This window comes from Salmo salar, chromosome ssa18 (assembly GCF_905237065.1).
Source record: "Salmo salar chromosome ssa18, Ssal_v3.1, whole genome shotgun sequence".
In the NCBI taxonomy this organism is placed as follows: domain Eukaryota; kingdom Metazoa; phylum Chordata; class Actinopteri; order Salmoniformes; family Salmonidae; genus Salmo; species Salmo salar.
The window spans coordinates 22,602,857-22,622,749 of record NC_059459.1 but is presented as its reverse complement, the minus strand read 5'-3'; the positions used below and the strand labels follow the sequence as shown (position 1 = coordinate 22,622,749).

Genomic DNA, 19,893 nt, shown 5'->3' with positions numbered 1-19,893 from the left:
CGCGCTAGAGCGAATTCCCTATTCAAACATTTGTGATAGGATTAAATTAAATAGAGAGAATTATATTGGACTCAGTTGTGAAAATGACAGATTACTGGTAGAGGAGACCCACTGGGCACAGACGTCAATTCAATGTCTATTCCACATTGGTTCAACGTCATTTCATTAAAATTATGTGGAAACAACGTTAATTTAACCAGTGTGTGCCCAGTGGGGATGTTTAAATAATGTAAAGTATTACAATGTAGAGAAGTTATTGTGTAATCTACCTAGGGCTGTGGGGGTCATGAAATTTGGTCAACCGGTGATTGTCAAGCAAATAACTGCCGGCCTCGTGGTAATTGACTGTTAATTAACATAAATACATTTAGCCACTGATGCAGACCTTTGGAACATCTACATTTTAAAAAGCCTACACCATTCACAATAAATCCATTATTTATTTTTGACAGTTCAAAAGAAACATGATATGAAGAAAATGTGGTCTATTTCAGAATAACAGAATAGCAAATCCCGAGTTATCCTTATGTTAGGCCCTAATCTGGCTATGCCATATGGCTGTGGGCTACACTAGTTCATTTAGCAGACAAGATTTGCTTAGAATTCGGTGGCATTATTTGATATTATTTAATAGCATGAAGAATACAATTGAACATAGCTGAATAAAATAGAAAGGATATTTTCTCCAAATGATTTCTGAGGAAGTGCGCATATGTGGCTATTCTGTGTTGAGCGGTTAACAAACAAACAGGTCCTCCTTTATGCTTAATTTTGAGTTATTGAGTTGTGATACAAACGTTGGGCTATATGTTTTGATTTTTAAAACATTCTAAGGCTGCATGACGTGACTCTAATGATGATTTGATAAAAGTTACATGAAAGACATGAGCTCTGCTTTGTTTCTTGCTCAGGCTGCACACCTCATCAGTCTCTCATTCCCAATTTGACAAGCACTTGATAATATTATTTCCTGGCCTTGAATTTTCTGGCGGCATTCCCCTTGAGTGGCTGTAATGCCCCCTAAAAAAAGCCATGCCTTTCGCGGCCAAAGTGGCCATTGTGCCCTAGGGCTGAATATAATAATTATAATTCCCTTCTCAAGGCTGCCAATCGCTGTGCTCCGAAGCACCTCTCACTCACATGGCTCTCTCAGATATCTCAATTCCTATTAGCCAATTCCCGTCATGTGATCGGGTCCTTCTCACAGGCATCTGAGATCTTAAGTACACTACAAGTGAAGACAGACACATCGGGGATGCAACTGCTGCATCCATCTTATTGTATTCCGAGGCGCATATTGAGGATTTTAGAAGAACTGTCTACATTTACTTTTTGTCAGCCAACAAGATGAGTAGGCCCAAATTCATACAACCACTCGCATAAAAAAACATTCTAAAAGCAATGAGTCTAATGCAACAGATCAGACTGTTTATCTTAAAATGTTGATAAACTAGTAGGTTATTTCTTCACAACTATAAGCGCAGCAATGCGCATCAGGCAGTAGGCTATAAGCCCAAATGTTCCAAAGTGCAATCAATTAGAGGGAAATCACTCAAAAGTGACCACAAATGCGATTATGCGTGTAATGCTTTATTATAAAGGTGCATTTTTATGGTGAAAATTATTTTCCCCAAACTTGAAACTCACGCGCCACCTATGTATGCCAGTTAGGCTCTACACCGGTTGTAAAGCCGATTCAAGTGCTTAATTTTAAGAAAGTTATTGGCCACTTTAGTTGTGACAAACCTTATCAACATATACAGTAGGCCTATGGGCTAGGCTACATGAGGTGTGCGACTATGATTTGAAAAAGTTGCAAAAAAAGGCATGCACTGTTTCTTGCCTTACGCTGGACATAATTCACAAGACATAATAGCCTACATCATTCAAGTGAAAGGCTACATCATTCAAGTGAAAGGCTAATATTGTTAGCCATCAGACTATTCTTTAATTAATGTACTAAATAATATACGTGTGGAATTAGTTTTGATTTAGAATGGACCATTTTCATGCACCTGTCTCGGAACAGGGGCAGGGGAAAAAAATACTGTCATCTATGCACTTTAAAAGCGAATGGAGTGCACTTTTCCTGTTGTTAATTTTCATGCCAGCCAGGTAGGCTATACTCCTGTTGTAAAGCGAAGCAATGTGCTTAATATTAAGAAAGATGAGAAATAAATATAGTAGGCCTAGCCTATAGAAAGCTGATGGGATCCTCCTCTTTTTAATAGAGGCCATCAAACTCTGTTTTCTTACACAATTGCATAGCCTATAGAAATGTTGCGCCACATGAGCTCATGGGCTCTCATGAAGTGTTTGATTTGATTTTGATTACGTTTTCGTTGATGTCAGAGTGATTAGTGGGACAATAGAGTGTTGAGTACCAGGCAGTTAGCAAGTTTGGTAGGCTACTATGACCATCAGCAGCATCAGAGCTTGGAGAAGCCTAGTTACCATGACTAAACGTTCACATGGAATTTGACTGTGGTCATGACTGCCGGTGTGGCGGTAATAAGGTCACCGTAACAGCCCTTAACCTACCCCTATACTGTACCCAGTGTAAAAACCATGTTGAGTTATATCATACTGGCCATACGAGAAGATTAACAACAGTCCTTTAAACTAAGACGGTGGCCTGGAAAATGGTGACTCTTTAAAATGAATTGGTTTTGAAACGAGTTAAACAAGCACTGCCAGCCTGATGATGAAAGACTACAGAGAGCCCATTAGTAAGCTTACAGTATGGATGAGAATGGATATAAGAGAATGATGGCAAAGCGGCTGAAACGTTAAGAAAGCCAGTTCATCTCTCCCACCCAAGGTGATGACTTCGCACAGGATTTTTATTTATCCCCCTTCACAACCACACACACCACATAAACTACTGAATTGTACATTCACACTTATGAGTAATCCCCATTTAAGTTTTCACCATTTGGTACCTGTGTCATTCCACGAATTGAGTGCCTTTTAGGTAGTGTATTGGTAGTGTAATTTTATCAGAAATATCTATTTATTTCACCTTATTTGAACATTCTGTCATAAAGAGTACATGTTCAACTTCATAACAAACATGTTTTCCCATCTCCAGAGGTATAAAAAAATAATATAAAAGACAACTATTAAAGTGACAGGGTTGACCGTAACAGGGTTGGCAATTTCACCTTAAATCAGCAATAAATCCCCTTGTGACAGAGCGGACGGACGCTTGTTGTGTGCAACAGGGAGGGGCAATTGAATGCAAGCTTAACACAAACATTGACCTTGCTAAAACATTTCTAGCCTATCTACCAATGGGTAACAGGGTTGGTGTGTTATGCTCAATCCACTCAGTTTCTCACCACAAAACACCAGAAATTTGCAGAAAAAAAGAGTAGAATCAGCCCCCAGCTTGACTATAAGATGTTCACTGTTTATTTTTAAAGAAGCATTCTAGCTGTCCTGGTAGACTTCCAGTCATTGTGCTAATGCTAGTCAGCAATGGCTCGTGAAACTACCTTCAACTTACTTCAAACTGCAAGCAGAAACATACCCTATTTATCTATGAGTTCATCTGACTGGGTGGAAAAAGTGGAAAGAGGGCTTAATTGCCAAAATCTTGCACTATCCCTTTAAGTTCACGTAACACGTAACGTGACCTTAAACCTGAGGGACAAATGTACATTTATTATTAATCACATGAAATAAATAATAATCTTAGAAATTAATTTGTCAATGTCCCAAAATAACTAGGGCTTTACAATGATGGCTCCCAAGTGGCGTAGCGGTCTAAGGCACTGCATCTCAGCACACAGTCACTGTAGTCCCTGGTTCAAATCTAGGCTGCATCACATCCAGCTGTGATTAGGAGTCCCATAGGGCGGTGCACAATTGGCCCAGTGTCATCCAGGTTTGGCTAGGGTAGGTTGTCATTGTAAATAAGAGTTTGTTCTTAACTGACTTGGCTAGTTAAATAAATAATGGTGGAATTTGGATTGAACATCTTCCCAGAAGTTGGACAAACATGATGTGGGACATGGTAAACTAATTTAATTTAAAGGAGTGGCTGCGGTTCGGAACCCTTTTTGATTGCAAAAAATCCTAAAATCCTAAGCTGTTCGGAATTCTATACTTTACGCACGGTCTACTTGTTCGGCTTCCGAGAGAACAAACCAGTCTGGCGAATTTGAGCGATGAATGGAGAATGGTACTCATTAAATAGAGTTAGATCAATGCTGAATCAATGTCTGTAAGATCACATAATGATAGTATTCTACATAACAGAACAGAATATAATAGCATAATATAACATTACAGTAAGACAAAAAAACACCACTTAATTTCTTATGAGATTTTAGGATGTTTGTGGGAATGGTCGCTTAAAACTCAACAGTGCGCCACTAGGCAAAATATGTACTTTGATTAAAACAAAGCACAGTTATTCTATAGTTTGTTAACGTCATCTGCTCTCAAATTTGCTCACTGTACATAACTAAAACAACACTGCACTTTGAAACAACACTGTACTCCTGAGGTGCTGACCTGTTGCACCCTCTACAACCACTGTGATTATTATTATCTGACCCTGCAGGTCATCTATGAATGTTTGAACATCTTGGCCATGTTCTGTTATAATCTCCACCCGGCCACCCCTCAGAGCCTGGTTCTTCTCTAGGTTTCTTCCTAGGTTCTGGTCTTTCTAGGGAGTTTTTCCTAGCCACCATGCTTTTACATCTGCATTGCTTGCTGTTTGGGGTTTTAGGCTGGGTTTCTGTACAGTACTTTGTGACATCGGCTGATGTAAAAAGGGCTTTATAAATACATTTGATTGATTGACTGTACATAACTCAAGATCTAAATGCATATTCCCATGAAACTGATTGAAATGAAATGGTTGGCATGAAGATGCTGCGTGGACTTTTCACTGGAAAAACTTGAAGAATTGTCATTCACAATAATTGACAGTGAAAAATGTGAAGAAACATGACACGGATTTAAAGAAACATGATGTGCAGAACTTCATACAGAGGCTATCTGGGGGGCGGGACAGGGGCGGAATGGGGCGGTTTCCTTCAGAACTGCAGCCTCTGCCTTTATTTGAATGTAAACAAACTACCATTGGAATTTGTGACATGGGTTAGCTTTGTTATAGCGTAGATGTATGTAATCCAACTGTTAAATTGAGTGTTTATGGAAAACTACACATATAATGTCACAAGGACATCAAATGCACCAATCTACAGTACAGCAACAGAAATACTGTAGGTGGCTGTTAGGGTGGGTTGGCTGGAAGGGGGCACTCACTTCTGGGAGAAGAGGTCTCTGTAGGGGCTGCCGTGCTGCAGGGCCAGGCCGTAGCCCTTACTGCTCATACTGTTGCCGGTCACCGTCAGGGTGCAGTCATCATCTGTCAGAGCAGCATACTCTACCACAGCCATGTCCCACAGGAAGGCAAAGGAATCTCTCTTCGCCTGGGGAAGGATATACACAGGGGTTACATTGAGGGGAGATCGGACTAAATGGGGAAAACAGAAATGTACACAGAAACACACATGCATCACCAGCCTTAAGCACAAACTTAACCACAGTCTATTTTCAAGTCCATGACAGTCAGTCATAACCAGTCAGTGCTGTTCACTGTGGCATTAGCTAATGTGAACAAAGTAGTTTTCACTAGGAGTGATCATGGCACATCTGCGTTGTCAGGGTACAAAGCGGTAGTCTGGCCAGATTGCTTGACCATGAAATTTATCCAGACTAACAAGAACAGCAACAGAATCTCTTAAATTCTTGCTGAGTGTGAATTTGTTTTGCTCTGTTTATCCTGGCACTTTCCCAATAGTCCCAGGTATTTCAAGGTAATGTCATTATTTCCCAAATAAAACCCTAAGCACCCTGTCCGTACACATAGTTGTTGAACTGCACAAGGTCCTGAAGGAAAACTCCAAAACCAAACTCCAAAAGAAAGTCAGATAAAAGTAATTTCCCATCGGATTCTCAATTTAAATATTTTAATTTACCATTCGCACTGAACAGTATCTCAGTTCAAATCACTAAGATACTTTTTGGTTTAATGGCTATACAGATTTAGGATCTGCAGTAACAGGAAATGTGAACCAGTGGAGGCTGCTGAGGGGAGAACAGCTCATAATAATGCCAGAGCGGAGCAGATGGAATGGCATCAAACACCTGGAAACCATGTGTTTGATGAATTTGATACCATTCCACCTATTCCGCTCCAGTCATTACCACGAGCCCATTCTCCACAATTAAGGTGCCACCAACCTCCTGTGATGTGAACTATTATGTGGATTATAATTAATGGAAATTTTTTGTAGGGGTTGACACATTTTTTTGTAAGGGTTGATACATTTATTTGTAAGGGTTGATACATTTTTCAGTTGGGCAAATGAAGTCTGACATTTTAAAGTGGAGATTACAAACTTAAGAAGTATTTTTAAACCTTGAAACACTACACGTTTGCTGCTGGTTTAATTCATGGAAGATATCTCAGGCTACTTTGTCTGTGTACTGCTGGGTGTGTGCGTGTGTCTGTTTATTACTGTGATTATTCTGAATTACCATTCACACTGAACTTCCTCTCAGTTCAAATGACTCTTATATATTTCGTTAAATTACTCTACTCTTGTCAACACAAATATCAATAATTTAATATTAAGCACAAAAACACAAAGCAATTTCCCTCACTAAGTATCTGGTTTAATTTACCCTTACACCAAGTAGAACACAAGGGGTATTGGCTGAACGAATTACAATTAGCAGCTCAAAACATCCTGATGTTTAATGACAAGCGTGTGTGACTAGACTCTGTTATAATTCATTTGTTTAATTTCTAAAACATTTCAGGTTGATTTGTCTGTGTACTGCTGTGTGTGTGTGCTAGGCTTTGAGATATTCATTTCAGCTGAACCATTAACTTTTAATCAGGAACAATTAAAAAAGCCACACCATTCAACTGTCTCTCTACGGACATCATAGTATGCCCTGCATAGTTCCGTTTTTGTGTGTGTCCTGAGAGTACTTTACCTTGTATAGCTGGAGTGATTTAGAATAAAACATCTACCAATCATTTTCACTCATCTGGAAAAACATTGTTAGGAGGCTCCAGTTTGCTGAAATCGATGAATTCAGACATGGCTGTTCCTGAGCTCACCTTGCGGATGCCTTCAGAGGGGCTGGAGACTGAGTGTTCGTGTCCGTTGTTCTTGTTGATGGTTCTCCAGAGCTCAGCGAAGGTGCTGTCCTGCTCCAGAGCGTTGGTGCCTTTGGCTCTGAAGTACTCGTATACGGCTGAGTCTCTCACTGTTCCGTAGGCTAGGTCCATCTGCTTGGACAAGTCCTGGAACGTCCTATGGAGGGGAGCAAAGGAAATGGGTTACGTGGGGTAAGGTAGTCAATGTGCTGTTGGAGGTCGCCCTATGCGACCAGAATGATGCATTTGTCAATACATTTTTAGTTTTCAAGAGTACACAGTGCACGGATTCATTCTAAACCAACTCACCCCAGTTATGCTCCTTACATGCATTTGTGATCTAATGAGTAACTTCAGGTATGCAAATGTTCTCTTACTTCAACTATGCAAACATTCTATTTTCAGGGTAACTTGGACACAGCACCTCTAAATGCATACCAGTAGAAAACTGAAATTTAACCACACAGACAAATATCACCTTTAGCACTTGAACTTGTGCCTATGTATCTTTTCAAGTCCTCAAACTTACTGGAAAGGAATGAAGAAAATAAAGCATAGGTTATGTTAAATGCCGAGTGTTGATGCCTTGTCAAAGAAAAATAAGAAATAAAAAATAAGACTCAATAATGTATCTTCTCCAGTGTCGTTTGTGCACTGTACAATAAATGTATTTTCAGATACAGTGAGGGAAAAAAAGTATTTGATCCCCTGCTGATTTTGTACGTTTGCCCACTGACAAAGAAATTATCAGTCTATAATTTTAATGGTAGGTTTATTTGAACAGTGAGAGACAGAATAACAACAAAAAAATCCAGAAAAACACATGTCAAAAATGTTGCATTTTAATGAGGGAAATAAGTATTTGACCCCTCTGCAAAACATGACTTAGTACTTGGTGGCAAAACCCTTGTTGGCAATCACAGAGGTCAGACGTTTCTTGTAGTTGGCCACCAGGTTTGCACACATCTCAGGAGGGATTTTGTCCAACTTGCAGATCTTCGCCAAGTCATTAAGGTTTCGAGGCTGACGTTTAGCAACTAGAACCTTCAGCTCCCTCCAAAGATTTTCTATGGGATTAAGGTCTGGAGACTGGCTAGGCCACTCCAGGACCTTAATGTGCTTCTTCTTGAGCCACTCCTTTGTTGCCTTGGCCGTGTGTTTTGGGTCATTGTCATGCTGGAATACCCATCCACGCCCCATTTTCAATGCCCTGGCTGAGGGAAGGAAGTTCTCGCCAAAGATTTGACGGTACATGGCCCCGTTCATCGTCCCTTTGATGCGGTGAAGTTGTCCTGTCCCCTTAGCACAAAAACACCCCCAAAGCATAATGTTTCCACCTCCATGTTTGATGGTGGGGATGGTGTTCTTGGGGTCATAGGCAGCATGCCTCCTCCTCCAAACACGGCGAGTTGAGTTGATGCCAAAAAGCTACATTTTGGTCTCATCTGACCACAACACTTTCACCAAGTTGTACTCTGAATCATTCAGATTTTCATTGGCAAACTTCAGACGGGCATGTATATGTGCTTTCTTGAGCAGGGGGACCTTGCGGGCACTGCAGGATTTCAGTCCTTCACGGCGTAGTGTGTTACCAATTGTTTTCTTGGTGACTATGGTCCCAGCTGCCTTGAGATCATTGACAAGATCCTCCCGTGTAGTTCTGGGCTGATTCCTCACCATTCTCATGATCATTGCAACTCCACGAGGTGAGATCTTGCATGGAGACTCAGGCCGAGGGAGATTGACAGTTCTTTTGTGTTTCATCCATTTGCGAATAATCGCACCAACTGTTGTCACCTTCTCACCAAGCTGCTTGGCGATGGTCTTGTAGCCCATTCCAGCCTTGTGTATGTCTACAATCTTGTCCCTGACATCCTTGGAGAGCTCTTTGGTCTTGGCCATGGTGGAGAGTTTGGAATCTGATTGATTGCTTCTGTAGACAGGTGTCTTTTATTCAGGTAACAAGCTGAGATTTGGAGCACTCCCTTTAAGAGTGTGCACCTAATCTCAGCTCGTTACCTGTATAAAAGACACCTGGGAGCCAGAAATCTTTCTGATTGAGAGGGGGTCAAATACTTATTTCACTCATTAAAATGCAAATCAATTTATAACATTTTTGACATGCGTTTTCCTGGATTTTTTGTTGTTTTTATTTTGTTCAAATAAACCTACCATTAAAATCATAGACTGATCATTTCTTTGTCAGTGGGCAAACGTACAAAATCAGCAGGGGATCAAATACTTTTTTCCCTCACTGTACATGCCAGGAAAAGTTAAGAACGCCAATTGGACAGGATTATTGCAAATATATGTACAGTGCATTTGGAAAGTATTCAGACCCCTTCACTTTTTCCACATTTTGTTTCGTTACAGCCTTATTCTAAAATGAGTGACATAAAACATTTTCCTCATCAATCTAGACACAATACCCCATAATGACAATGCGAAAATAGGTTTTAAGAATTTTTGCAATTTTTTTTTCATCATCCTTGAGATGTTTCAACAATTTGATTGGAGTCCACCTGTTGTAAATTCAATTGATTGTACATGATTTGGAAAGGTACACACCTGTCAATATTTTTTTTAACCTTTATTTAACTAGGCAAGTCAGTTAAGAACAAATACTTATTTTTGATGACGGCCAAGGAACAGTGGGTTAACTGCCTTGTTCAGGGGCAGAACAACAGATTTTTGCCTTGTCAGCTCGGGGATTAGATTATGCAACCTTTTGGTTACTAGTCCAATGCTCTAACCACTAGGCTACCTGACGCAGGCTGTTGGGCGGCTACCTGCCGTTGACAGTGCATGTCAGAGCAAAAACCAAGTCATAAGGTTGAAGGAATTGTCCGTAGAGCTCCATGACAGGATTGTATCGAGGCACAAATCTGGGGAAGGGTACGAAAATATTTCTTAAATGGAAGAAGTTTGTAACCACCAAGACTCTTCCTAGAGCTGGCCGCCCGGCCAAACTGAGAAATCAGGGGAGAAGGGCTTTTGTCAAGGAGGTGACCAAGAAGTTGACCAAGAATTCATTCATGATGGCGCTGACAGAGATGGTCACCTCGCTTCGCGTTCTTTGGAAACTATGCAGTATTTTGTTTTTTTTATGTATTATTTCTTACATTGTTACCCCAGGAAATCTTAAGTCTTAATACATACAGCCAGGAATAACTATTGGATATAAGAGCAACGTCAACTTACCAACATTACGACCAGGAAAACGACTTTCCCGAACCGGATCCTCTGTTTGGACCACCACCCAGGACAATGGATTTAATCCCAGTAGCCGACCCAAAACAACGGGGCCGCAGAAGGGGCAGACGGAGCGGCCTCCTGGTCAGGCTCTATAGACATGCACATCGCTCACCGCTCCCGAGCATACTACTCACCAATGTCCAGTCTCTTGACAACAAGGTAAATGAAATTCGGGCAAGGTTTGCCCTTCCAGAGAGACATCAGAGATCGTAACATTCTCTGTTTCACGGTACAGCCACCCGGTTTCTAAAAGCATCGCGCCGACAGAAACAAATATCTCTCTGGTAAGAAGAAGGGCGGGGCTGTATGCCTTATGATTAAAGATTTGTGGTGTAATCATAACAAAATACTGGAATACAAGTCCTTTTGTTCACCTGACCTAGAATTCCTTACAATTAAATGCCGACCGCATTATCTACCAAGAGAATTCTCTTCGATTATAATCACAGCCGTGTATATCCCCCCCAAGCAGACACCTCGACGGCCCCGAAAGGCCTTTACTGGACTCTATGTAAAACTGGAAACCATATATCCTGAGGCTGCATTTATTGAACCTGGGGATTTTAACAAAGCTAATCTGAAAACAAGGCTCCCTAAATTGTATCAGCATATCGAATGCGCGACTCAAACTGGCAGCATTCTGGATCATTGCTACTCTAACTTTCGCGACGCATACAAAGCCCTCTCCCTCCCGCAACAGCCCCTCTTCAACAGGAGGCTGAAGAAATTTGGCTTGTCACCGAAAACACTCACAGACTTTTACAGATGCACAATTGACAGCATCCTGTCGGGCTGTATCACAGCCAGGTACGGCAACTGCTCCGCCCACAACCGTAATTCTCCCCAGAGGGTCGTGAGGTCTGCACAACACATCACTGGGGGCAAACTACCTGCCCTCCAGGACACCTACATCACCCGATGTCACAGGAAGGCAAAAAAGGTCATCAACCACCCTAGCCACTGCCTGTTCACCCCGCTGTCATCCAGAAGGCGAGGTCAGTACAGGTGTATCAAAGTTGGGACCGAGAAACTGAAAAACAGCTTCTATCTCAAGGCCATCTGACTGTTAAACAGCCATCACTAATATTGAGTGGCTGCTGCCAACATACAGACTCAAATCTCTAGCCACTTTAATAATTAATAATTGGATGTAATAAATGTATCACTAGTCACTTTAAACAATGCCACTTTATATAATGTTTACATACCCTACATTACTCATCTCGTATGTATATGCTGTACTCTATACCATCTACTGCATCTTGCCTATGCCGCACTGCCATCGCTCATCCATATATTTATATGTACATATTCTTATTCCATCCCCTTACATTGTGTGTATAAGGGAGTTGTTGTGAAATTGTTAGATTACTTGTTAGATATTACTGCACTGTCAGAACAAGAAGCATTTCGCTACACTCGCATTAACATCTGCTAACCATGTGTATGTGATAAAATTTGATTTGAACCCGTTCGTCACTCTGACAGAGCTCCAGAGTTCCTCTGTGGAGAGGGGAGAACCTTCCAGAAGGACAACCATCTCTGCAGCACTCCACCAATCAGGTCTTTATGGTAGAGTGGCCAGACGGAAGCCACTCCTCAGTAAAAGGCACATAACAGCCCGCTTTGAATTTTCCAAAAGGCACCAACACAACTCTCAGACCATGAGAAACAAGATTCTCTGGTCTGATGAAACCAAGATGAAACTCTTTGGCCTCAATGCAAAGCGTCACATCTGGAGGAAACCAGGCACCGCTTATCACCTGGCCAATACCATCCCCACGGTGAAGCAAGGTGGTGGAGGCATCATGCTGTGGGGATGTTTTTCAGCGGAAGGGACTGGGAGACTAGACAGGATCGAGGGAAAGATGAATGGAGCAAAGTACAGAGAGATCCCTGATGAAAACCTGCTCCAATGGACTCATGACCTCAGACCGGGGTGAAGGTTCACCTTCTAACAGGACAATGACCCTAAGCACACAGCCAAGAAAACACAGGAGTGGCTTCGGGACAAACCTCTGTATGTCCTTGAGTGGCCCAGCCAGAGCCAGGACTTGAACCTGAACCTGAAAATAGCTGTGCAGTGATGCTCCCCATCCAACCTGACAGAGCTTAAGAGGATCTGCAGAGAACAATGGGAGAAACTCCACAAATACAGGTGTGCCAAGCTTGTAGCGTCATACCCAAAAAGACTCGAGGCTGCAGTCGCTGCCAAAGGTGCTTCAACAAGTACTGAGTAAAGGGTCTAAATACGTATGTAAATGTGATACTTCAGTTTTTATTTTTCATACATTTGCAAAAAATAATAAAAAAATAACTGTTTTGTTTTGTCAATATGGCGTATTGTGTGTAGATTGATGAGGGGAAAAAACTATTTAATCCAATCCAACAACATTTGGAAAAAGTCAAGGGGTCTGAATACTTTCCGAATGCACTGTACATGACCAACACCTTGCCTAAAGCGACCATGTACTTGCATCAGTCTTTAATTAATTGTTGCTGTAGTACAGGCTGTGGTGGCACCTTAATTGGGGAGGACGGTCTCACAGTAATGGCTGGAATGGAATAAATGGAATGGTATTGACACATCAAACACATGATTTCATCTTTTTATTTTTGGTGGCACATCACGTGAGAATTTCAGGAAGTAGCCCTTTGCCTGTACCACCTTTGTCCATGTTTACTGACTTTTTTCTTCAGTGTTATGTATAATGATTTCTTTGTTAGATTGTAACTACAACTCACTCTCTTGCTGGCCTGTTGCGGTGGCAGAAATAAAAACACTGCTGAAAATAAGAGCTACTGTCACAATGAATTGTGAGATTGCTAAACAACACCCACACATATTTAACCCCTTATTTTTGTTGGCACAAAACTATCTCCACACTTCCATTTGTTTTTATTGGTTACCTTCGGACGAGTCCTGTGACACTTGGGGGTCATAGAACAAAACGATTGAACACCATTATGTTCGTGAGCGTCTCCCCTTTCTATAGTGGGGTCATATTAGTTTGTAGCTCAAACGGTTCAGACCCTATAGTCAGAAGTTGGCACATCAGCATTACCGACTTCAGACGAGTCCCGTGACATTTGTGGGGGTCGTAAAGCAAAACGGAGAACACCATCGTGTTTGTGAGAGACTCCCCTTTTCATAATACTGTAGTTTGTAGGCCAAACCGTTCAGAGGCTACAGATGCTTTTGTGAGAAGACTGATTTTCAGGATGTCTCATGGTCTGACAAACACCACCTGCCACCACAGATGCAGAAGGCCTGATATCTGTAGCTTAAACTGACATATTTTTATGGGGATTTTGGGGGATTTTTTTATTATGCTACTTAGATTGATGCGCAGGTCACAAGAATTAAAACATGTCACAGTGACATTTAGTTAGCATTTGTTATTATGGAATATGACTGCACTGTATTTTCATTTTACTGGTGGTTTATTGCGCAACACGTCTGGGAACATCTGTGAAAGATTATATTCCTTAGTTCTTTTAAGTAATGTTGTCATTATAATTGATAGAAAATAGCTAATTTGAGTGTCTGTACAGTAAATGTGACACAGATTTACTCATTTTATAGTGACATACATTTTTTTCTAGCGTCTCTAAACCGTTCACAGCAATGTCTTTGTAAGGCCGTAATTGCTTTGGATGGCCAATGCCACCTCCAAACGAAAGACATTGCTACGTAACATTCTGACAATGCATTTAAGCAGCACTCGTTAAAATGGTAAGATCAATAGAAATACCCAAATTGCTGTTTTATCTACAGTCGTGGCCAAAAGTTTTGAGAATGACACAAATATTAATTTCCACAAAGTTTACTGCTTCTTTGTCTTTAGATATTTTTGTCAGATGTTACTATGGAATACTGAAGAATAATTACAAGCATTTCAAAGCATGTCAAAGGCTTTTATTGACAATTACATGAAGTTGATGCAAAGTGTCAATATTTGCAATATCTGCAATCCGCCCTGGCACGCTGTCAATTAACTTCTGGGCCACATCCTGACTGATGGCAGCCCATTCTTGTCAGAATTTGTGGGTTTTTGTTTGTCCACCCGCCTCTTGAGGATTGACCACAAGTTCTCAATGGGATTAAGGTCTGGGGAGTTTCCTGGCCATGGACCAAAAATATAAATGTTTTGTTCCCCGACCCACTTAGTTATCACTTTTGCCTTATGGCAAGGTGCTCCATCATGCTGGAAAAGGTATTGTTCGTCACCAAACTGTTCCTGGATGGTTGGGAGAAGCTGGTCTCGGAGGATGTGTTGGTATCATTCTTTATTCATGGCTGTGTTCTTAGGCAAAATTGTGAGTGAGCCCACTCCCTTGATGAGAAGCAACCCCACACATGAATGGTCTCAGGATGCTTTACTGTTAGCATGACACAGGACTGATGGTAGCGCTCACCTTGTATTCTCCGGACAAGCTTTTTTCCAGATGCCCCAAACAATCGGAAAGGGGATTAATCAGAGAAAATGACTTTACCCGAGTCCTCAGCAGTCCAATCCCTGTATCTTTTGCAGAATATCAGTCTGTCCCTGATGTTTTTCCTGGAGAGAAGTGGCTTCTTTCCTGCCCTTCTTGACACCAGGCCATCCTCCAAAAGTCTTTGCCTCACTGTGCGTGCAGATGCACTCACACCTGCCTGCTGCCATTCCTGAGCAAGCTCTGTACTGGTGGTGCCCCGATCCCGCAGCTGAATCAACTTTAGGAGACGGTCCTGGCGCTTGCTGGACTTTCTTGGGCACACTGAAGCCTTCTTCACAATTGAACCGCTCTCCTTGAAGTTCTTGATGATCCAATAAATGGTTGATTTAGGTGCAATCTTACTGGCAGCAATATCCTTGCCTGTGAAGCCCTTTTTGTGCAAAGCAATGATGACAGCACGTGTTTCCTTGCAGGTAACCATGGTTGACAGAGGAAGAACAATGATTCCAAGCACCACCCTCCTTTTGAAGCTTCCAGTCTGTTATTCGAACTCAATCAGCATGACAGAGTGATCTCCAGCCTTGTCCTCGTCAACACTCACACCTGTGTAAATGAGAAAATCACTGACATGATGTCAGCTGGTCCTTTTGTGGCAGGGCTGAAGTGCAGTGGAAAAGTTTTTGGGGGATTCAGTTCATTTGCATGGCAAAGAGGGACTTTGCAATTATTTGCAATTCATCTGATCAGTCTTCATAACATTCTGGAGTATATGCAAATTACCATCATACAAACTGAGGCAGCAGACTTTGTGAAAATTTATATTTGTGTCATTCTCAAAACTTTTGGCCACGACTGTACAGTGCAGTATTTCATGGCGAGTTTAAAATGCAACAGTTACGCTGCATCATGTACAATTACCAGAGGAACAGACTGTTGCTTTGTCTTCAATTTTTCCCCTGAGATTAAGGTAATAAACAAAACATTGTATTTTATGACCTTGGCCAGTATTGATCATATAACCTACATAATGTGTTAATTGTGTTGATGAAGGCAGCATAAGTAACTGACTACATAACCAGCCAAGGGTTAAGAGCCTTGCCAATTAATGTTACGTTTCTTAAGAATGTGTGTGTATTTTGTGTTGCTTATCATTGTTATTACCCATGCTGATACCCATGTATACCGTATACTTAACATACTATGTTACCTGAGAATTTACGTTATGCAACGTATGAGTCATTGAGAATTGTTTGTGCATTTCCAAACTCTAGTGAGCAACACTCACATTTGTATGTGTCTCAGCTAAGTTAAGCATATTTAATTGTGTTCTCTCCAATTACCTAAGAACCAGCAAAACCATTTGCACATTTCGAGACTACGACATTAGACCAACTATCTGGCAAGGATGCTGAGGTATTTCTTAATCCCTATCACTAGACCTGATAGACTGCATTGTAGTTTATTTCAGTTCCATTTTCAGTTTGTATTCATGAAGGAGAGTCTGGATTGGACCGTTGCTTCTGTGTTCCATGTCCCTCCACGTAGAGTTCTGTAACATGAACAGTACATCCATGGCAGAAAAACTGAGAATTATTAGCAACAGTGACTGTGTGGAATCAAATTCAGTATCTCTCTTCCCTTCTCTGTGGCCTTCTTGACCCCCCCAGGAGATGAGCTCCGCTGAATACTTGCGTCTCAATCCCTTAAAGGAGCATTAGGGAAATGTTTTGGCAAAAACATTCTTGATCATGTTGCTATCATGAAGTGACAAAATACTGTTTATATTGGTGTGATTTCTCTAAGGGTTGATTCAAAGGGACATTTTGCTGTGCAGATTTTCCTCAGTGCATATTTGATTGTACTCAAGCCCAGAGCTGATAACTTGCCAACTGTCTATTATATGTTTGTCTGCCAAACAAACAAACCCTGGTTACTATGATACATGAGTTAATTAGTCAATTAGTGTGAAGATTAGAAGAGTTTGTCATATTGTTCTGCAGAGCGACAACAATCTGAAGCAATAAATTAAATCCCAGTCCTTTAATGTCACCTCTTCACCCTGAGGCATGGTGATTACAGTCTATCTTTTTTCAATAGAGAACGAGAAGGAATTATCACACCAATATTCATTACATTGAGTTTATGGAATGATTAAAGCGAGCAAATGTTGGCTGATGGGGCTGATAGCGTTTATTGTTGAAATCATTCCTGCCGTCTCGAGTTTGGATTTGGCCCCAAGACAATATAAATCTATCTTCTGTAATCTTATCCATCTTCTGACTGTGTTACTTCCACATCTGTACAGAGACATACTCATTACATCTGTTGCGTTCGTTGATTGAAGGATCGGACCAAGGTGCAGAGTGGTAAGCGTACATCATTCTTTATTAGATGAACACCGAAACAAAATCAAAATAAATACAAAAACCCCTGAAAAATTCAGTACTGCATAGAGCACAGTACCAAAAACAAGATCCCACAAACAAAGGTGGGAAAAAAGGCTGCCTAAGTATGATCCCCAATCAGAGACAACGATAGACAGCTGCCTCTGACTGAGAACCATACCCGGAGAACAAAGAAATAGAAAACATAGATTTCCCACCCTAGTCACACCCTGACCTAACCAAATAGAGAATAAAATGGATCTCTAAGGTCAGGGCGTGACAACATCTGAGCAGTAGAAAGACTTTGTCCACTAACATTCCAGTCTTGTACTAATGGGCACTGTGGTTGTGGGTACAGATTCTTGAACAATAAGCCATTATATAAAGGATCTATTTAGCATTCTTCCCTGTAACCCACATGTGCTATTTGCTCGACACCGGACAGACTAAACACAATCAAACACTTCTCCGCCTGCCCTTCAGGAAAGGAGTGTGCTAAATTGGATTTATTGACAAATAACATTTGGACTGAGGAGAGCAAACTTGTTATAAGGAGTGGGTCAGGAATTATAATTGGGTGTCATAGGCTGCGTTTAGACAGGCAGCCCAATTCTGATCTTTTTTCCACCATTTGGTCTTTTGACCAATCACATCAGATCTTTTCACATCAGATCTTTATCAGAGCTGATCTGATTGGTCAAAAGACCAATTAGTGAAAAAAAGATCAGAATTGGGCTGCCTGTCTAAATGCAGCCCTAGTCCAAATTTATGTCGACAGCCTGCCCAATTTGAGTTTTTGGCATGTCTAAATCCGCATACATGGGTGATATCTAACCCACAAAGACAAATAACACCAGGGAATTGGCAGTTCAGGTCAATGCTGGAAAAGGTAAGACATACCAGTATCATACCACCAGGAAATCATGACATCAGACACTGAGTCTTGAATATGGAAGGATACACTGAGCAACAGGGTTGAAAACTGTTGATAACATACCGTACAGCGTTGTCCATTCGGGACACAGTGAGGTAGGCTGCCAGATTGGCCGTGTAGGAGGAACACACAATGAGTGTGAAGAGCCACCAGCTGCCCATGACGATACGCAAAGCCACAGAACCCAGGATGGAATCTCCCCCTAGGAACACAACAACATAAGATATATTGTACTGTATGAAGTGTTGAACAATAACATTATGCTGATTAGATTTATTGTTTGTGATATCGCAACTTATTGTTCTGTTGGTTTGATTTTAGCCTGTTGGTTCTATTGATCTGATGTATATTTATAATGTTACTGTATTTTTCAGGACCCCTTGAATATCTCAATCATTTCTTCTGCTCTCTCTCACCTGTCTCTATATCAAGAAACTTCATCTCACTATTTCTAAATGTCTCACTGTATCTCTCTCTCTGTCCATTTCTGTCTCAATTTTGCTCTCGGTCTCTTTAACCCTCCATCTACCAACGGCTTTTCGTTCACAATGCCACTGTTTGCCCAGGCAGCTAGAGGAAGATCCATCTATGAGACAAGCTTTTTCATAGCCGTCTCTCTCTCCCTGTAGCAGAGGTCTAAGCACTCTGTTTAACTACACAGGAAGCAGATGAGGAAATATCTATGTGAATTCTTATTTTGAAGACTAAAACCACAGAAATGTCATCTGAGAGATTCAGGGTGTGAGAAAAAAAGCCCATTCATTTATCTCCAAGTGTCACTATCGATAATATACCCTTAGAACTGTTTAGAAAAAGAAGACAACCGGAGTAATATTGTGTTCAAGCCTCAGTGAGTTTAATTAAATTGTTGAGGCACTTATGCCAAGGTCAAGAGGTTCCAGGAGATTTGTCTCCGAGAGGCGTTTGTGGAACTTGATCTAAAGGCACAATGTCATAGGGTCAAATATATTTAAAAAAATGTAAAAATGCATATATATATATATATATATATATATATATAAACACACTACATGACCAGTATGTGGACACCTGCTCGTCGAACATCTCATTCCAAAATGATGCGCATTAATATGGAGTTGGTCTACCCTTTGCTGCTATAACAGCCTCCACTCTTCTGGGAAGACTTTCCACTAGATGTTGGAACATTGCTGCAGGGACTTGCTTCCACTCAGCCCCAAGAGCATTAGTGAGGTTGGGCACTGATGTTGGGTGATTAGGCCTGGCTCGCAGTTGGCGTTCCAATTCATCCCAAAGGTGTTCGATAGGTTTACGATTTCCCTTCACTGGAACTAAGGGCCAAGCCCAAACCATGAAAAACAGCCGTTCAAACCACTATTCCTCCACCAAACTTTACAGTTGGCACTATGCATTGGGGCAGGTAGCGTTCTCCAAACCCAGATTTGTCCGTCGGACTGCCAGATGGTGATTCGTGATTCATCACTCCAGAGAACGCATTTCCATTGCTCCAAAGTCCCATGGTGGCGGGCTTTACACCACTCCAGCCAACGCTTGGCATTGCACATGGTGATCTTAGGCTTGTGTGCGGCTATGGAAACCCATTCCATGAAGCTCCTGACAAACAGTTATTGTGCTGACGTTGCTTCCAGAGGCAGTTTGGAACTCGGTAGTGAGTGTTGCAAACTAGGGCAGACGATTTTTACACCCTA

General features: G+C 41.4%; 1 protein-coding gene across 2 annotated transcripts in view; it reads right to left on the bottom strand.

The window, feature by feature from the left end:
• LOC106577051 (glutamate receptor ionotropic, delta-1) overlaps nt 1-19,893 on the bottom strand; it is a 353,761-nt gene that overhangs the window by 4,099 nt on the left and 329,769 nt on the right. For both annotated transcript variants that reach the window (XM_014154750.2, XM_014154751.2), the window contains exons 12-14: nt 18,269-18,407; nt 7,154-7,349; nt 5,284-5,450 (exon numbers count right to left, since the gene is read on the bottom strand). In XM_014154750.2, the coding sequence (XP_014010225.1) occupies nt 5,284-5,450; nt 7,154-7,349; nt 18,269-18,407 (502 nt within the window). The remainder of the gene's footprint in view (nt 1-5,283; nt 5,451-7,153; nt 7,350-18,268; nt 18,408-19,893) is intronic.